General features: G+C 42.9%; 1 protein-coding gene across 1 annotated transcript in view; it reads right to left on the minus strand.

Annotated features, from left to right (window-relative positions):
* VWA8 (von Willebrand factor A domain containing 8) overlaps window positions 1-18,911 on the minus strand; it is a 668,510-nt gene that overhangs the window by 452,044 nt on the left and 197,555 nt on the right. The window contains exons 14-15 of the mRNA XM_082247613.1: window positions 14,464-14,624; window positions 10,216-10,329 (exon numbers count right to left, since the gene is read on the minus strand). Of these exons, the coding sequence (XP_082103739.1) occupies window positions 10,216-10,329; window positions 14,464-14,624 (275 nt within the window). The remainder of the gene's footprint in view (window positions 1-10,215; window positions 10,330-14,463; window positions 14,625-18,911) is intronic.

Consider the following 18,911-nt stretch of genomic DNA (forward strand, 5'->3'; position numbering starts at 1 on the left):
TAAGAAGAAACCCCAAGGAATTTCCTGAGAGGCATGTTGAGCCTGTGCCCACGCATGCCATGGGTATATGTGGAATTACACCCTAAATACATTCTGCTGCTTCTCCTGAGTATGAGATACCCCATGTGGGAGACTTTTTGTCAGTTCAACCCTGTACAGGACCAATCTGCCTTCAGGCTTTCTTAGGGCGTAAAGTATTAATTTCAATCCTCACTACCTATCACAATTTTGGAGGCCATGAAATGCCAAGATAGCACAAACCACCCAATCACCCCCCCCCCCCCCCATTTGCTGAAAGGATTTTGAGTATTTTGCAGATCTCACTTTTTGTCACAAATATTTGAGAAATTGAAAGAAGAAGAAAAAAAAGGAAATTTTTCTTTTCTTTCTTCATTTTCTAAAACAAATGAGAGCAGCAAAAAAACTCACCAGGGGGGTGAGGGGGGTGCCTGACGGGAAGGAGGGGAAGGAGGGGGTCTGAAAGTCCCAAGGAGGGGCCCACCTCCACCCCAAAACCCTCCTGGGGGAGAGGGGGGACAGCTACCCACCATACCAGGAAAAAGGCAGGCATAGCTCCAAACAGAACCCCTTGGCATTAAAATATGGGGCCGTCGGCCAGGAGCGACTCAGTCCGAGACCCGGTCGTATGTGACTTCGCGAGACGTTTAACTAGCAGGCCAGCCCCCATTCGGTGGGGCTATGTCACGGCTGACCTAGCGCAGAGGCAAGGTCTGCGCGCGCTCGCTGGCCAGACTTGGGTGACCACTGGATCTAGATTATCCAGCCCATCGCCCAGTCTGGCAGTTGATTGTAGATCCCATAGGAAAAAAACAGGAGAAAAAAATCTATCTAAAAAGAAAAGAATTGCCAAGACCAGAGATCCCAGCAAGGAACTAGGTCCTTACTCCTGACTAGGCAGAAATAGCAGAGAGAGGGAGTATACCCCCTAGGACTGCCCATAGGCATAGCAAGACTTTTTTTCTGCCTGGTGTCCTACTCCTGTAGCGGGCAGTATAACCAACGGTTAGAAAGATCAGGAGCTGTGTCCGTCAATTATAGAAAGAGAAACAATACTAAACAATACTAAACAATACTTAATGCACAAATACACTATATATTGCCCAACTGTTTGGTAAAATATAAAAGATGATCTTATGCCGAGTACATAGATACTAAACATGACATGCTTTAAAATTGCGCACGCCTGTGCAGCGGCAACAAACTACGTACATTTTTAAAAATCTTTACAGGTTACTACTTTTTCAGAGGAGGTCTACTTCAAAAATTACTGCCCTCAATCTGACGTTCCCGGCAATACCTCCCATGCATGCAGAAATTGCTGTTTACATATGACACCAGCTTCCGGTAATTTAGGCCATAGAGATGATAGGAACCATTCTGGTCTCCAATCAGCTGTATGGTCAGCTGACAGAACCACCGGCGGCAGTCTCGGGTTACCCGGTGGGACAGGAGAGCCCGAGAGAACTGTGAAGGCGGCGGGAGGGTAGTCCCCTCCCACTGCTTGTAAATGCAGTCTAGCGACTAATTATCTGCTAGGATTGCTTTTACATGAAAGCCAACCGCTGGCTGTAAAAAACAATACCAGTGTGATGCCTAAATCTGCAGGCATCACCCTGGTATGACCACTCAAAGTCCTTGTTGGGCATATATTGTAAGGTTTTTTTTTTCTATGCAGCCAGTGATAATGCAAATTATCCATGCAAATTCTCTGGCAAGTGTCAAATTTTGATTTTGCGGCGATGAATTGATCGGCATATAAATTGCTTTGGTCCACAATAGATCTGTACAGATCTTCCGTGAAAAACAGCTCATAAAAATCAAGGGGAGTAAAATTGGCTGTTTCCTCCTGAATTCTGGATTGGCCAGTGAATGGGGGAAGTACGGGCGCTGCAGATGTGGTTGGCTTCCTATTAGGATTGGCAAGCGCATCAGAAAGGACACTATGGGCTCTACGGACCTGTCTTTGAATTATTAGTGGCTCCGAGACTCTACTTGTGCTAACCACCTCACCAGCTTGAACTGCACTTATGGGACTCGCCACGTCACCAACTGATACTGCAGTGTTGGTTTGACTATGACCAGGATGTACTAGGCTGCTGGTGCTTGCCAGTTCACCAGAAGGTTGAGAGGTACTAGTATTGACACTCTGCTGCATACGAGAACCCTGCGATTGTTGCACCTCAGCAACAGAAGAACGGGGTAGGGTACACCTGACCTTAGCAGGAACCATTAGTCTGTCGTTAGGGCTATCTGTCAGGGTGCCGCTGCTCTCTACCGGTTTGAATACTGAGCCTGATTCTGACAGTGAGGCTTCCCCATCGCTCTCATCTGTCATTGTCAGCATCCGGTAGGCCTCCTCACTAGTGTAACTCTGTTTGGACATTTTGGCCAATAGATTTATAGATACCTATTGTGACTCACAGGTAAAAAAGCACCTGGTTGTCAAGGACTGTTTAAACTGCTACCAAAAAATTTAACTGCTAGTGCTAGCAGAGATCAGGCCTGACTCTGCTTACGCTGCGGTTTAGTGTAGTGATCGACCAATATCGATTTTTCGTTGCTGATACCGATATTTTGGCCATCGCATATCGGTATTGGCCGATAATGGCCGATATTTTTGCACATTTAAAATTCTGCAAAATAAACACAAATTTCGACAAAAATCTGTTATTGAACATTTATTTATTAACATTTTTTAACATTAAGGGCTCGTTCTTTACACCTTAAAGCGAAGTTCCACCCTGGGAAAGTTTTTTTTTTTTATAAAAACACCCCCGGGACAGTCAGGGCTAGTGCATTCCACAATGGCTAGCCTCTGATCTGTCCTGGGTTGCACTTACCTTTTAGAAGAAATACTTACCTTGAAAATGTATTGTCCAGCGCTGCCATCTCAGGTGTGGGCAGCTTGAAGCCAGCGCAATCCTCTTCTGTGTCCTCTTCCGTCTTCTTCGGTCCCATGATGCACTGCACCGGCCCCGCCGTCACTTCCGGTGCCGCAGCGTCATCCCTGCACAGCTTCTGGGCATGCCCAGAAGCTGTTTTGCAAGGTATGACAGCGCCTGCACCGGTGTTCCGTGAAAAAACCATACCCGTGAAAAAACCATACCCTCGTCACTTTCGGTGTACCTACGGAGAGTATGGATTTATAACGGTAGTGTGTGCAACGTTACACTTGCGGCGCTTACATTAAAACAGCTCGGCTGCAACATGAGTCATCTCCGCTCCTATCCCTGACACTTCCCTGATCTCAGCTAATAAATATAAAAGCGGATCACGGAGCCGAGATCTCCGTCATTTACATTTCATACAGCCGCCGCCGCTTTTATATTTATTAGCCGAGATCAGGGAAGTGTCAGGGATAGGAGCGGAGATGAGTCATATTGCAGGCAAGCTGTTTTAAAGCGGTAGTATCCTGCTTTTTTCACTTTTACCTACAGGTAAGCCTATAATAAGGCTTACCTGTAGGTACAAATAATATCTCCTAAACCGGCACGGTTTAGGAGATATTTACAGTGCATGCAGCCGCTCGCGCGAGCGGCGCATGCGCTCTGAAGGTCCAGGGGGACCTTCAATTAACTTGCCGGGAGCTTGCCGGAAAAATCACTCCCGCGCGCATGCGCGGGAGTGGCGTCATCGCGGCTCCGGCCAATCAGCGCGCCGGAGCCGTCTCTTCCGGCCAATCAGCGCGCCGGAGCCGCCGAACCCGGAAGAGACGACGAGGGATCATGGCAGCGCCCGCATCGATGTCCGGGGGTCCGTGTCGGGGCTTCGTTTTAAGGTAAGTTACACATAATGGGCTAGTATGCGATGCATACTAGCTCATTATGCCTTTGTCTTGCAGGTTTTTTTTTATTATTTTATTTTTTATAGGGTTTACAACCGCTTTAATGTAACCGCCGCAAGTGTAACGTTACACACACTACCGTGATAAATCCATACCCTCCGAGCATGCGCACTTGTCAGCTCCTCAGATGTTCAATTACGTATCCGGGGCTGTGAGCATGCGCACTGCAACACTGCTCAGCTGTTCCTGACAGGAAGTGACGTGGGTATGGATTTCTCACGGGGTATGGTTTTCTAACGTTACATCGGAACGGACGTCGGGGCCGGTGCAGGCGCATTGATTCCTGGGAGCGATGAAGTTCAGCTCCCAGGAATCATTGCATGCCAGGAAGTGACGAATCGCCGTGGCCGCCGAGGGGAGGAAGAGGAAGTAAGGTGAGTATATTTTCTTCTAAACCAGGTAAGTAAAAAACAAAAAAAACAAATTGCAATTATCCATTTGTTTTTCAGGTGACCCGGAGCAAGAAGATGGAGGTAAGTCTAATTTTAGGGTGGAACTCCGCTTTAACTGCATGAAAACTGATAGGAAAACTTCAATTGCAGAGACATTTCACATCATCTGATTGTGCATTAATGCATAAAAAACTGCTGCAGTAGTGCACTCACTCACTGCAATAATTTTAATTCAAAACTTCAGTGCAGTCAGTGCAAAACTGTTAGAAAGGAAAGCTAGGCAACAGCTACACAGTGGATTGGACGTGAGTCAGTGGACTACCTCTGCAGTATGGCACTCACTGCAACTACCACAGTCAGTTCAAAACTGCTAGAAAAAAAGCTAGGCAACACAACAGCTACACAGTGGATTGGACTGGAGTCAGTGGACTACCGCTGCAGTAGGCCATTCACTCACTGCAATAATTTTAATTTACTACTGCACTACAGCAGTAGTGATTTAAAATTATTGCAGCAGTGAGTGGCACACTACTGCAGCAGTAGTCTACTGACTCTAATCCACTGACTAGCTTTTTTTCTAGCCGTTTTGCACTGACTGCAGCGCAGCGCAGTCAGTGCAAAACTGCTAGAAAAAAATAGCCAGACAAAAGCTAGACAGTGGATTGGAGTGGACGCAGTGGACAGACACTACTACTACACTTTCAAATAAGTAGAACAATATTATAGTGCAGAAAGCATAACATTTCAGCATGTTCACCAGTTAAACTTCTTTTTTTCTTTTCATAAATTGCTGCCACTTCACTAAAAACATGCTCACTTGGTACCGAGGAAGGAGGAGCAGAAAGTTATCTTCTAGCATGAAAAGCAAGTGTTTTGTACCGTGTCTCATCGTCAATTACTGGTTCCTTCAAATAGAGATGAAGTTCATCACCCAGGCTCATTATTGCAGATTCTGATGAATCCTCCACATGAGGCCCCAATAAAACGCTGAACATGGCATCTATTTGACCACAATGAATTTTCTCTTCGGTCTATTGTCTTTTTGGACATTTTTCTCCTGCATCCTGCTCTTCCACATCAGAAACCTTCTCTTCTTGACTTTTCTTTTCGTCAGGAGGAACCTCCTGCACCTTCTGTTGAATATCTTCTGTCAGCCATTGTTTTTCCTTGGCCAATACATCAGAGGAGAAAGGATGGTTCTTGTATCGAGGATCCAAAAGACATGCAAGCACAACATTTTTATTCTCCTCATGCTTCTCAAACCATTTTGGGAGGCTGTCCTTTATGGCCTGCCCACATGCTATAATGCCACATGTGTTGGGTCCTTCATTCTGTTGAAGAAGCATCTTCAGTGCTCTCACACATGGGATGACAGAAGACACAGATTAGTCCTAATGACTCACTGCTAGTGTCACATCCTCAATGGGTAGGAGCGTCTCAACAATGTTGACTACTATGTCCCACTGATCAGCAGTAGGACAAGAATGCCCTCCAAGTCCATATTCACCGGAATATATAGTAAGAGCACGCTTCTGCTCCAGCATCCTTTGTAACATGTGTAGCGTTGAGTTCCTTCGTGTTGGTACAGCCTGTACCAATTTGTTTTTGGGTAGGACAAGGTCTTCCTGAATGCACCTTAGTCGCTGCTTGGTAAGAAAAGAATGGTGGAAATGGCCTGCACACTTCTTCAGCATGCTAATAATATCAAGCAAAGCTTTCTGGTTTGACAGACCACCATTTACCACAAGTTGGAGGGTGTGTGCCATGCAACTGAGGTCTGACACTTCAGCAAGTCTCATACCTTTAACCATGTTCGCTCCGCTGTCTCGTAGCACAAGCATCACTCGGTCTTTGGTGATTCCCCATTCTTCTAGCATGCCTAGAAACATTTCTCTAATGTGTGGGATTCTTGCATCACTTTTCTATTCAACACCAAATCCCTTCTTGTCCATCCGCTGTCAATGAAGTGGCATGTAAGACTCATTATGATTCGGTTTGTCCTGACCAGAAATCAGTCGTGAATGAGAGTGAGTTGCCAGCATTCTCTGGTTGCAGCATAGTCTTTACTTTGTCAACGACCTTTTGGTGAATCTTTTGCAGCATTTCAGTTCGATAAAATTCATCACTCTTGAGTGTGTACCTTGGCTCAAGTATGGACAGAAACCGCTTAAATCCAGAGTCAGACACTATTGTAAATGGCTGGTTATCAGTGACCATCATCTCTGTGATTACTCTGTCCAGCAGTTGGGATCTTCCATCAGATAGTAGCCACCTTTTTCTTTTTCCGAAACATATCTGTTATTGTTGCCTGGGATAGTGATGTTTCACCTTGTGATTCATTTTGTTTTTTCTGTCCTGCATTATACAATTCAACATGATAAACTCTTGGATGGGCCCAAAGATTAGACGTATTTTTGGTTTTTGCAGTTATTGTTTCCATACTTACATTGTTTTTGCAAGTGTTGCACAGTGCTGCTGATTTTCCCGGAGAAGAGAAATAGTCCCAGACCACACTTTTAACTTTTCTATCTCCATCCATCTCCATTGAAACTTGAAAAGACACGAATATAGGCTTAAACAAAATGGCTGGCTGGCACCCTTTGGTGGGTGGCTGGCTGGAACCCTTTGGTGGCTTGCTGGCTGGCTGGTATCCTGTGGTGGGTGGCTGGCTGGCACCCTGTGGTAAGTGGCTGACTGGCAACCTATGGTGGCTGGCTGGCACCCTGTGGTAAGTGGCTGACTGGCAACCTATGGTGGGTGGCTGGCGGCTGGCACCCTTTGATGGCTGGCTGGCACCCTTTGGTGGCTGGCTGGCACCCGGTGTGGTGGGTGGCTGGCAGGTACAGGGCCTGTGGCTGGCTAGCTGGTACAGTCAGGCAGGGCCTATGGCTGGCTGGTACACAGGCCTGTGGGTGTGTGGGACTGGGTGGCACTGGGCAGCTGTGGGTGGTGGGTGGCCGCAGCGGCTGTGTTACACAACGTGCACTGTGTCTGTGACTGGTCACTGTACTGTGATTTTGATAAGAACTAGAAGATCACTCATTGTCCTGACCGACTGTGCACAGCATGCAGACTCCAGTGTGGCCACGGCGGGTAACACACTGTAACGAAGCTGAGGGAGGCGACCTAAGAAGGTTGCAGAAGCTACCCAGTGCGCGGAGGCGCATGGCACAACATATGCGATGACGTCACGGCAATATCGGTACCTGACGGGGCCGATTACCATATATCGGGGAAAGTGCATATCGGCCCCCGATAATCAGTCGATCTCTAGTTTAGTGTGCTGTGAATTGGAAGTGACAGTAATCTGCCGATACTGTACTTTTTGGGGGATGGGCGGAGGGGCTAAACGCAGGTGCTGGCAGGTGTCGGGGCTGATCATACTAATACTATACAAAACTATTGGGGACCCAATATAGTTCTGATCAGATAAAAGATATTGATCTATTCAGAAACTATACTAGTAATTGAGCGGTTTAGTGTGTGTGTGTGTGTGTCACTGGCAATCAAAGGGTTAAAATGTATAACTAAATATGTGGTGGGCAATCTGACGCTATCCTGTATTGATGCTAACGTTAATTGATGTCACCCGTGACAATAATACAGTGATCAGAAAAAAGATCTGTACACTATAATAGTGACACTGTGACAGGGCAATGAAGGGGGTTAACTTGGGATGATCAGGGGGTTAAATCTTTATTAGGGGATGTATAGGGGGTACCCTAAAGCTGGGACTGCCTCTAACACAAACTGAAAAAACAAGTGACACTACTACAGCGTTCAGTAAATTATCTGTACATTGTATATAGTGACACTGTGACAGGGAATGAAGGGGTTAACCGGGGATAATCAGGGGGTTGTGCCTTGGTGTACTGGTGTCAGTGCAGTGCTTGCGTACTCACAGTTGATGCTCTCTTCTCTCACGCTTGAACTGAAAAGGACTCCAGGAGAGAAGATTTCAAAATTTCCTGTGCTTACATTACACAGGACGTTCTGCAATTAGTCAGAACCGATCACCAGGTCCTGGCCAAAAATCATTAGCCTGGACCAGATGACTGATCGGTTCTGAACTGAATCTGCACATTGCGGAATTTGCGGGGACAACAGACAGGGATGCCCCCTAGCCCCGCGCGCAACCGACGTACAGTTACGTTGGTTCGCGCAGCAGAGCCACCTTGCCGCAGTAAATCTGCAGCAGGTGGTTGGCAACTAGTTAAAGAAACAGACCTCCAAGGCAGCATTTTCAGAAATGCTGCCTGTACCTTGAGCCACACCAAAAAGGCAGCATTAGCTTAGGGAACTTAACAAGTGGCTGAGGAACTGGTGCAGGAAGGAGGGTTTTGGGATCCTAGAGAACTAAGCTGACTTTTCAGTCAGTTACTGGCTCTTTTACAGAGACAGACTTACAGTGGGTACGGAAAGTATTCAGACCCCCTTAAATTTTTCACTCTTGGTTATATTGCAGCCATTTGCTAAAATCATTTAAGTTCATTCTTCTTCCTCATGAATGTACACATAGCACCCCATACTGACAGAAAAACACAGAATTGTTGACATTGTTGCAGATTTATTAAAAAAGAAAAACTGAAATATCACATGGTCCTAAGTATTCAGACCCTTTGCTCAGTATTTAGTAGAAGCCCCCTTTTGATCTAATACAGCCAGGAGTCTTTTTGGGAAAGATGCAACAAGTCTTTCACACCTGGATTTGGGGATCCTCTGCCATTTCTCCTTGCAGATCCTCTCCAGTTCTGTCAGGTTGGATGGTAAACGTTGGTGGACAGCCATTTTTAGGTCTCTCCAGAGATGCTCAATTGGGTTTAAGTCAGGGCTCTGGCTGGGCCATTCAAGAACAGTCACGGAGTTGTTGTGAAGCCACTCCTTCGTTATTTTAGCTGTGTGCTTAGGGTCTGTAAATGGAGAGAGTACAGCTCTACTGGGATAGAACATGGACAAAATGTTAGAGGAGCTTTTAAACATGGTGGTAGTGGGGGATCAAAAGAAGCATTTCCAGGTAGTGAGCAAGGATCAAAGGGTGCTACTGTGTTGGTAGAGTAGCAAGAGTGACCAATGTCTTTAGGGTGTCAGAATCCTATTGCAGCCTCAGAACACAGTAGAATGTATTATGCGCTGGTACCAAATTAAAAGGCATGGTAACAAATGCTAGGAGTTTAGGGAATAAAATTACAGAACTGGAACTACTTGGAGTATCAGAAACCCTTTTTGACAGCACACATGACTGGCTTGTGACTGTCCTGGATACCCCCATGTATCAGAGCGGCAGGGTGGGAGGAACAGGGGGGAGGGGTGTACATATACGTCAAGAATGATTTCATAGTGAACATGAGGGATGACATTATTAACGGGCAAGGAAGGAGGTGGATTCTTTGTGGCTGGAGCTTCAAAGGTAAAAAAAAAAACAAGTATGCTATAGGCCCCCCTAACCTGAAGGATGAACAAGAGCTCCTGAAACTCTCCTTTTTCTGCCTTGCTTTAGTTTGTTTGGAACAAACAATACACATTGGTTGCTGAATTAACACTGTTCAATGCACACTAAAAATCCCCTAGTCCATAGTCTATCTCGAGAGGGAGCAAGGAAGAGTGGGACCATAGAGAACGAATGTAGCCACCCTCTAACAGTAGGTCGGAACACAGCAGCAAAAAAAAAAAAAAAAAGAAGGAAATTCTAAGCTTGGTTAGGAATGCATGCTTGAATAGATTATTTTAAACCAGATTTTAGAATCACCTTAAGGCCTAGCTGGTGTAAATTGTAAAAAAAATACTACATTTAGGCCAGCAACATGTAGTACAAATAAATTCTAGAATGCCTTCAAAAAGGTAGATTGTTTAGATAGATCCTTGTAATATATAGGCATGGGTAGATCTAAAGGATGTAGCATTAAAAGACTGCAACGTCTGTGGCAAGCTTTAAACTTTCAGGTTTCTGAATGCAAATACCTTTCTTGTAGTTCAGCATCTGAAATTTCTAGTTCCTTCTTTAAAAACTGATATCTATCTCCTCGAAGTAGCCTGGTACCGTCGTACAGAGTGAGCTCCCTGTCATGAATTAGCCTGTAAAAACATTGGGAAAAACATTACATGCAGATTTTTCAGATAATGACTGCATTAACAGGGAGATGAAAACTCTCCAACTCTGATCATTTGCTGTGGCCATACATTATACATTTTTTGACAAAAAAAACGTGCTTTCATCCACACATTTGTGGACGGGGAAATCACTCCTGCAGCACTATTGTGTGTCTGCCGGTAGTTCTGGCATCCTTCCCCGCTGTCAGAATACAATAATCAGTGTCACCGGCTATAGCTGGCTGCATTGATCGAGCAAATAAACCCAAAATTCTGGCTGATGAGAAGCCGATTGAGAGATCAACTTCTGTACAACCAGCCTGTCCATAGATTGATCAAAATTCAGCCACTGCCTGCTGAAACGGCAACATTTCGATCAATCTATGACCATCTTAACACAACAATGTATTTGCATAATTACTGACACAATAATTTCAATAAATGTTTGTCACTGAATTTAGGCTCATTTCCAAGCTAATGAAATATAATAATGCTTGTGTTCCTGTTATTCTCTACCAATTCCCCATTTACTATATTTCTTACCATATTATTTTCAAGTTTAACCTAAAACGACAGATGTGACGATATCTGCCAGTCCCTGGATGACTTGCATGTTGCTAGGTGCCACTATGGGCTTGCTGAAAAATGGATTTGCTACAGAAAAAAAAAGTGATTTTTCAACACTTCTCACAATTACAAACTGCACCTCTATATGACCCACTCTGTCACAGAATGATACTCAAACTGGTTTTATTGAACCATGTATGGCACCCTTATACACAGACGACCAACACTGAGAACTATGAGTAGCAGCTTTGTCACATGATTCTTCTTATGTGAATAAAATATAACCCATAATCCCAGGTTATGATTACATACACTATGTAAAAGAAATATGAAAAATTCCAGGCTAATGAACGTTTCAGTGCAGGAGCTGTTAATGCTGCTTCAATAAGCATAAATAAATATTGCATAAAGATGTACAAAATATTATAAATATTGCAAAAGCAGAACAATCTAACAATGGTGTAGCCAGATCCCATATATTTACTAAGCAGTAAAAGCAGACTTTGACTTGCTTTACACAACTACTTCCATAGCTATACTGTATTATACAAAACATTGTTGCATAACCATAATATATTTTTAAAGAACAAGTTTATGCTCTAGTGGTTTTTAGTATATTAATCTTATTTACATTCAAGCAAAAGCAGGATAAAGAATAAAAACTTGGAAGTTAAACCAATAAGCAATGCAAGGTATTACATGTGCTGTATTGACTAACGCACTAAATAGTAATGTTGAATCCTACAAATTGAATGGCCATACTCTGAAACCCTAAACCTTTACCTAATCCTGCATCAATGCACTAATGATCACTCCTACAGTGAGATTACTGAACAGAAAGCAGAAGTGCACCCTACAGGCAAGAAGCAATAGTTGCAATTGGAAGGGGGGGCTTTCCCTACTAAGCATGCCCTAAATGAGGGGAGGAGGGGCATTCTCAGCTAAGCATGCCCTCCTGCCTGCATACCTGAGTTAAGGGCAGACAGATTACAGGAAGTAAATGATACATAAATTATCTGTCCTTACTCAAGGTGAGTATGAGAGACTGGAAAGGAAGGGATTGGACTTTGTAGGCACCAGTATTAAAATTGTATATTTTATTAAAGAATTCACAAAAACATATAAGACAAAATACACAGAGGAAAAAGGTAAAAAAGGCCAACATACAATGTACATATAATGCAATAAGGCGACAAAGCCTCAAAACAGTATACAAATCGCATAGCCTGTCAAATACTAATGTTTATACCAGCAGTCACATATAACAATCACATATGTTATAGAATAGCCTATATTTATGAGGCGGCCAAAGAGAGGGATAATGACCGTCTCTAAAGGTCGTCTGTACAAAGTGGGTACACAGATATTAAGTTGAATCCCAGCTGCCCTACATGTTTCGCTTAATCTAGTAAGCTTCTTCTGGGGCATGTGATGAGAACAGACATCTGAGAAGAATTTTTCAGGTGATTAAACCTTGTAATGAACCAAGCCTGGTAGGTTGAAAAAGTAACGAGGGGGGTCGGTACGCTGTAGTTGGAGCGAACTGCCTAACACAATTACCGGAGTAAACATGAGACAAAATACTTCATATGACATAGATACAGGACATGAACAAGGGCTCAGTGGCATGGAATCCCGATCCCTTCAAAGTAGTTTGTGTAAGGAGGCCGGAGGGGTAAAGAGCCCCGACCTGTAGAACCAACCAAGGGCAGGCGAGGTAAGTATACCTCATATGCCTAGGACCCAGGTGTGTTAGGCATGAGTATGCTACCAACAGAGCGACCAGATGTAAAACCCCCTCCCGGATGGGGATACTTTGAAGGGATCGGGATTCCATGCCACTGAGCCCTTGTTCATGTCCTGTATCCATGTCATATGAAGTATTTTGTCTCATGTTTACTCCGGTAATTGTGTTAGGCAGTTCGCTCCAACTACAGCGTACCGACCCCCCTCGTTACTTTTTCAACCTACCAGGCTTGGTTCATTACAAGGTTTAATCACCTGAAAAATTCTTCTCAGATGTCTGTTCTCATCACATGCCCCAGAAGAAGCTTACTAGATTAAGCGAAACATGTAGGGCAGCTGGGATTCAACTTAATATCTGTGTACCCACTTTGTACAGACGACCTTTAGAGACGGTCATTATCCCTCTCTTTGGCCGCCTCATAAATATAGGCTATTCTATAACATATGTGATTGTTATATGTGACTGCTGGTATAAACATTAGTATTTGACAGGCTATGAGATTTGTATACTGTTTTGAGGCTTTGTCGCCTTATTGCATTATATGTACATTGTATGTTGGCCTTTTTTACCTTTTTCCTCTGTGTATTTTGTCTTATATGTTTTTGTGAATTCTTTAATAAAATATACAATTTTAATACTGGTGCCTACAAAGTCCAATCCCTTCCTTTCCAGTCTCTCTACTAATATTTAGGATGTGGCACCCGTAACTTTACTCCCCCCCCTCTGTGCGCCTGGCCATCCTGCGACCTAGGAGCGCACATACAAAATATTTCAAGGTGAGTATGACTTGAAATGGTAAAATGGTAGGGGGGTGTTTTTCAAAATTACTTCTCAACAAAATAAAGCAAGGAGACAACGATGGATGGGTGAGTTTGCTTTGAACATTAAAAATAAATTATAGCCTCCGGGACTTACATATCACTTGTACTCTAAATTTTTGAATATGCAATAAATAAAATGTTTGCATATCTATTAGAACTTGAGATTGAGTTACTCAATCTATTTTTTCATCACCTTTAAGTCAAGAACAGCTCAATACAAATACTGATTAAACTGTTAGAAGAATTGGAATCTATAGAGAATATCACTGATCAGGTAGATAATGAGTTGTCACTGCAAAGGAATGCACAATAATAGCTTTTGATGCCTTCATTTTACATGCTTTAAAAATTTCTTTTTTCATGCAGCGCTGCTATAAAGGTTGGTTAGTATACATGAGAATGAGAGCACACATGAGAATGAAGTATTCAAAAACAAATAACACATACAGTATACTATACAAAGCATAGTATGAGAACCAAGCAGACAGTAACCAAGCTTCAACCTTAAGTTAACTCCCAACATGCAAATCTTGGTTAAATATTTTAGCAAAGCAGGTTCTCAGAAGTCAGGTTTTAAAAAATTGGAGTACAGCAAATAAATGGAAAACCATTAATACTTTCAATCACCACCAAGGCCTGGTATTGTCAAAAGTAGGTGCATAAACAAATTCTGACAACGACTGCCCTCTTTTCAGCTGTAGGTGATAATTATCCTCACAATTTCAAGATAAGAATTGCTAAAGAGTTTGAGTACTTTCTGGGACTACACTCTATGTCATCAATTCAACTGCAGAGTATTGGAAGTAAAATAATACTGTATACATATACATATCTATTGCTGATATTGACCATTCCACCGCACAAACCATTTAGGCTATCTAGTGCATATTTTAGGAATGTATTGTTACATCTCTCAGCTTACAATATACATTTTAACCCTTATCTGGTCTTCTAAAATGCTCATCAAAGCTAGCAGTTACTGACCTTTGAAGAATGGATAGAGTGCCTGGATTGACACGATGGATACCATCAAGAATTACCAGCTTTCCCTCCAAGGCAGCTGTAACCAAAGGAGACTGTCGCCAAGCAGTGTCACCATTTGGAAGTGTGTACCTTTGCTGCAGCAAGTCCCTGGCAGTCATGTCCTGTAAAAATCAATTCGACAGAAATAAATGTCATACAAGCCACAGTGTTTGCATGTAGAGTAGAATGATAAAAGTAATAAAGTGCTATGTGACAGTTTCAGTCAATGATGCTTCATAGCCCCAAACAATTTTGCTCTAAAGCATCAAATTCTGCTTCTCGGCAGCAATTTCTCAAAAACATTGCTGCAAGTTGTTAAGAGACAGTGGTTGCCAACTACATAAAAATAAACAGATGAACACACTATTTTAGAAATTTAACCCTAAAGTGCTTGGAAATTCTTACTTATACCCAGTGAAGTGACTGGCCTCAGGTGATTCTAACGCTCCTGCATTTTTATTATAGGCTGGATTTGCAGCTGCAAAATCTCCACTCAGTAGTCATGTAGAGATGTGTTGAATACCAGATCCAACTCTCCAGGACTCATCACCGTGGGCCTGTCAGCTTCAACATACAGATATATACACACTCAATGAGATGTTCCTGGAGTGATAGTATGTATATGATAGTATGAAGGTGATGTGCTAAAGGGACAGGTGTGAACAGTGACAAGGATGGTAATCACTTGATAGGTTTTGTATAGGAGAGTTCAAGATGGTATTTAGGAATGCAGATAGGTTAGTATCGAGTATGCTAACAGGTGGTGAGGACAGCAGATGACAAATACAGGATAGACTAACCCAGTGCAAGGATAGATAGTAGTAGACAGGAGAGCTAGCAATCTATGCAGCAGTGCAGATGATAGATGGTAGTAGGCTGAAGAGCTAGCAATCTATGTAACAGTGCAGATGATAGGATAGTATAGATAGGTAGTAACAGTCCTTAATGTGCATAGGTAGATAGTGCAATAAGGTTATGGAGGGTTCCCCTGCGGGGTACTTATCACTTGTAATGTTAGTAGTTTAGAGAGGTCCAGTAGATAAGGAATGGTCCGGTAGCGAGATACAGGGATCAGTAGCGAGGTTACGGTCTGCTCCGGTAGAGGGAATAGCTGGAGGTTTCCGATCGAGAGACAGGCTTGAAAGCATGTGGATAACAAGGCAGGTTGAACGAACAATGTGAGTGAGACCGCCGGCGGTTGAAATAGCCGCTCTGCGGTGCTCAGCAGTGACATCATCGTTCTTAAAGGTATATGCGTACCACCTGAAGAGAAAGGTGGAACGCATTACAGAGAAAAGTGGTGATTAAGGGTACCGGAGGTACCGGAATCTTACAGTGATACACAGATAAAATAAATCTTCCTACATACGTTATACACGTTTATGGGCAGTCTTCTCTTCTCTACAGCCATTTAGCGTGCAGAATTTATAAAGCTTGTCCAAGCTGTCAGACAAAAGGGGACAGAGAGCTGAAGTTACACTCTGCAGAACTAAGTAAGGAGAGCTCAGAGAGCAGATTGGAGGAAAGGACACACACCCCTTCATATAGCACACAGGAAGAGAGCGGAGGCTGTCAATCAGTTGGAGCTCCCCTCTCATCTCTTTTCTCTTGGTGGCAGGAAAACTTGCCAGAAGTGATTCATCCTGATAGCAGAGAAATGAAACAGCAGACATATATGACATTTAGTGCTCTTAATTGAGACAAGTACACACAACAGAGCAGGGCTGTCCAACCCATTGCCCCAGAGAGTTTAGCACAGCAGCCGGGGCGCCAAGACAGACAAGCCCAGCCCATGCACATCTGTGGGGATGCCACGCAAGCATAGCAGCCAGGGCAGTCTGCGTTGACAAGCCAGGCAAACGCACGTCTGGAGGGATGCTGGGGCTGCCTCCAGATTTCAACTGCCCCCCCCCCCCCAAAGTTACCGACCCACAACTCCTCCTCTACCTCCCCACATAACACATATGTAGGCTACATTCACACTGGCAATTAGGGCCACTGCAAATTTTAGTGGCAGTTCCCTCGGCTCTCAGCGGGTAAGTGTGGCTGCCGGCCCTGGTCAATATAATGACAGGTCACCGGAGACTGCACCTATTCGCAGCTCTCGGCAGTCAGCAATTACCTGCTCATGATACAAAGGTGTGTGATAGAGATGATATCACTGGAGGTGTCTACAACATGGAACATGATAAGGCATTGTTGGAAGACTGGTCAAAGAAAGGGAAACTGCAGTTCAATGATTCTAAATGTAAAATAATGCATCTAGGGAAAAGGAATCCCTTAACAGCGTACAACATTGGGGGTACAGTGCTGGCAAGCACTACAGAGGAAAAAGATTTGGGAGTACTTATTTCAGATGATTGCAAAATGAGCAAACAGTGTGACCAGGCAGTGGGGAAAGCAAATAGAAATATAAGATGCATCACTAGAGGGGTCACCAGCAGGAGGAAGGAGATCCTGACTCTTCTATACAGATCTTTAGAGAGACCTCATTTTGAATACTGTGTCCAGTTTTGGAGACCTCACTTACACAAAGATATTGCTAAGACAGAACGAGTCCAGGGATGGGTAACAAAAATGGTGAAAGGTCGGGGGATAAAACATATCAAGAGGGACTTCAGGAACTTATTATGTGCAGTCTGGAGGAAAGAAGGAAAAGGGGAGAAACGATTGAAACCTTTAAATACATTAAGGGGGTGAATAAGGTTTAGGAGGGCAGCATTTTCAATATGAAACAAAAATTAAGTACACAGGGACATGATGATCAAACTAGCTGTAGAAAAGTTAAAAAATAATCTTAGAAAGTAGTATTTTACTGAAAGGGTAGTTGATGCTTGGAATAAACTACCAAGGTAGTGAGCCAGTCAACAATAAATGGTTTTAAGCATGCTTGGGACAAACATTGATCCATAATCAGACTAAAAAGTTAACAGAAAAAACAAAAGAAAAAATAATACAAGACATATATAAAGAAAAAAAAAAAAAAAAAACGGGCATACTCGATGGACCACACTGTCTTTTTATTCTTCTTTTTTCACGTTTCTATGGGGCCAGCAGCTGCACCTACACACTGAGAGCCACAGGAGAAACTGCTCATCAGCTATCCTTATCATTGTTTATCAGAAACCGTGTCAAATATCACACTCGTTTTATGTTGCCCTCTTTTATATAATATTTTTTTAAATATTACAAAAAAAATTAAGTTTTGTTATGTACATTATCTATATCAGTAATCGTCAGATTGTGATCTGCCAAACCTTTTCTGCTTACCAGCTATCCTTAGCGTATTTTATGCCTGGTCCAAGATAGTTTCTCTTCTTCCAATGTGGCCCAGGAATGTCAAAAGATTGGACACCCCTAGCTATAGAGAGATATGCTTTGTTCATATTTCATGTCTGAGGTTTACAACCACTTAAAGATAAATTCTGCAAGAAAATGGTAATAGATATCTAAAAATAAAACATCTCTCATGCAGACCCGACATGAAGTCCTATAAACTCTCTCCATAGTGAGGGAAATTCCCTTTTAGACAGCGGTCATTGGAACAAGAGTTCTACTGAATGATTTCCCCCTATCTTTCTGTTCTGGTTCTAATAGCTAAAAATTTTAGAACTGGTGATAATGATCACCAGCACAAATAAGAAAGTGAATCACCCTCACAAAGACACATACAACAGTAAACACCTGACACAGGTTCCATCCTCTTTCCCACTATCCGAAAACTAAAAAAAAATTGACAGACTTTAATAAATGCCTAATTTCTGCTTTACTGCTAGGAATATGAATTTTTTTTATTGGCACTCTTCAATTAGGATATCTAAAATGTCCTAGTTTTGCCCAATTGCTGCAACTAATACAAAGTCAAATGATGGTGTTATAAGCATCAATGGATGCTGTACTGTAGTATGCATAAATAATGTAGGCATGGCTGTGAGAGAGTGATGTATTAGTTAGAGTATTATGGGAAGAGAGAAACAAATGGCGCCGGTTATTTTAACACTATAGTCTATAGAAAGTATTGTTTTGTTACTATGTTCATGAGTTTTGACAATCCAGTTTAGTCTTAACTGTGTACCAGATTTTGAATTTTTTTAATTATTAATTATATGCTAAATAAAGCAAATACAAAATGGATGAGTTGGAAATGTTAGTACATGAGGATGACATAGACCTTGTCGGAATAACGGAGACTTGGTTCGACACCTCACATGACTGGCTGGCCAATATCCAAGGGTATTCGGTGTACCGGAAAAACAGGGTAGGAAAAAGAGGGGGAGGGGTATGTCTCTATGTCAAGAACAATGTAAGGGTGATAGAAAGGAGTGACATTACAGAAGGGATGAGTATGGATTTAGAATCTGTGTGGGTAGAACTCCATAGGGAAGGAGAAAAGGGAAAAGTAATTGTGG

This window comes from Pelophylax lessonae (assembly GCF_965119305.1).
Source record: "Pelophylax lessonae genome assembly, chromosome: 2".
NCBI lineage: Eukaryota > Metazoa > Chordata > Amphibia > Anura > Ranidae > Pelophylax > Pelophylax lessonae.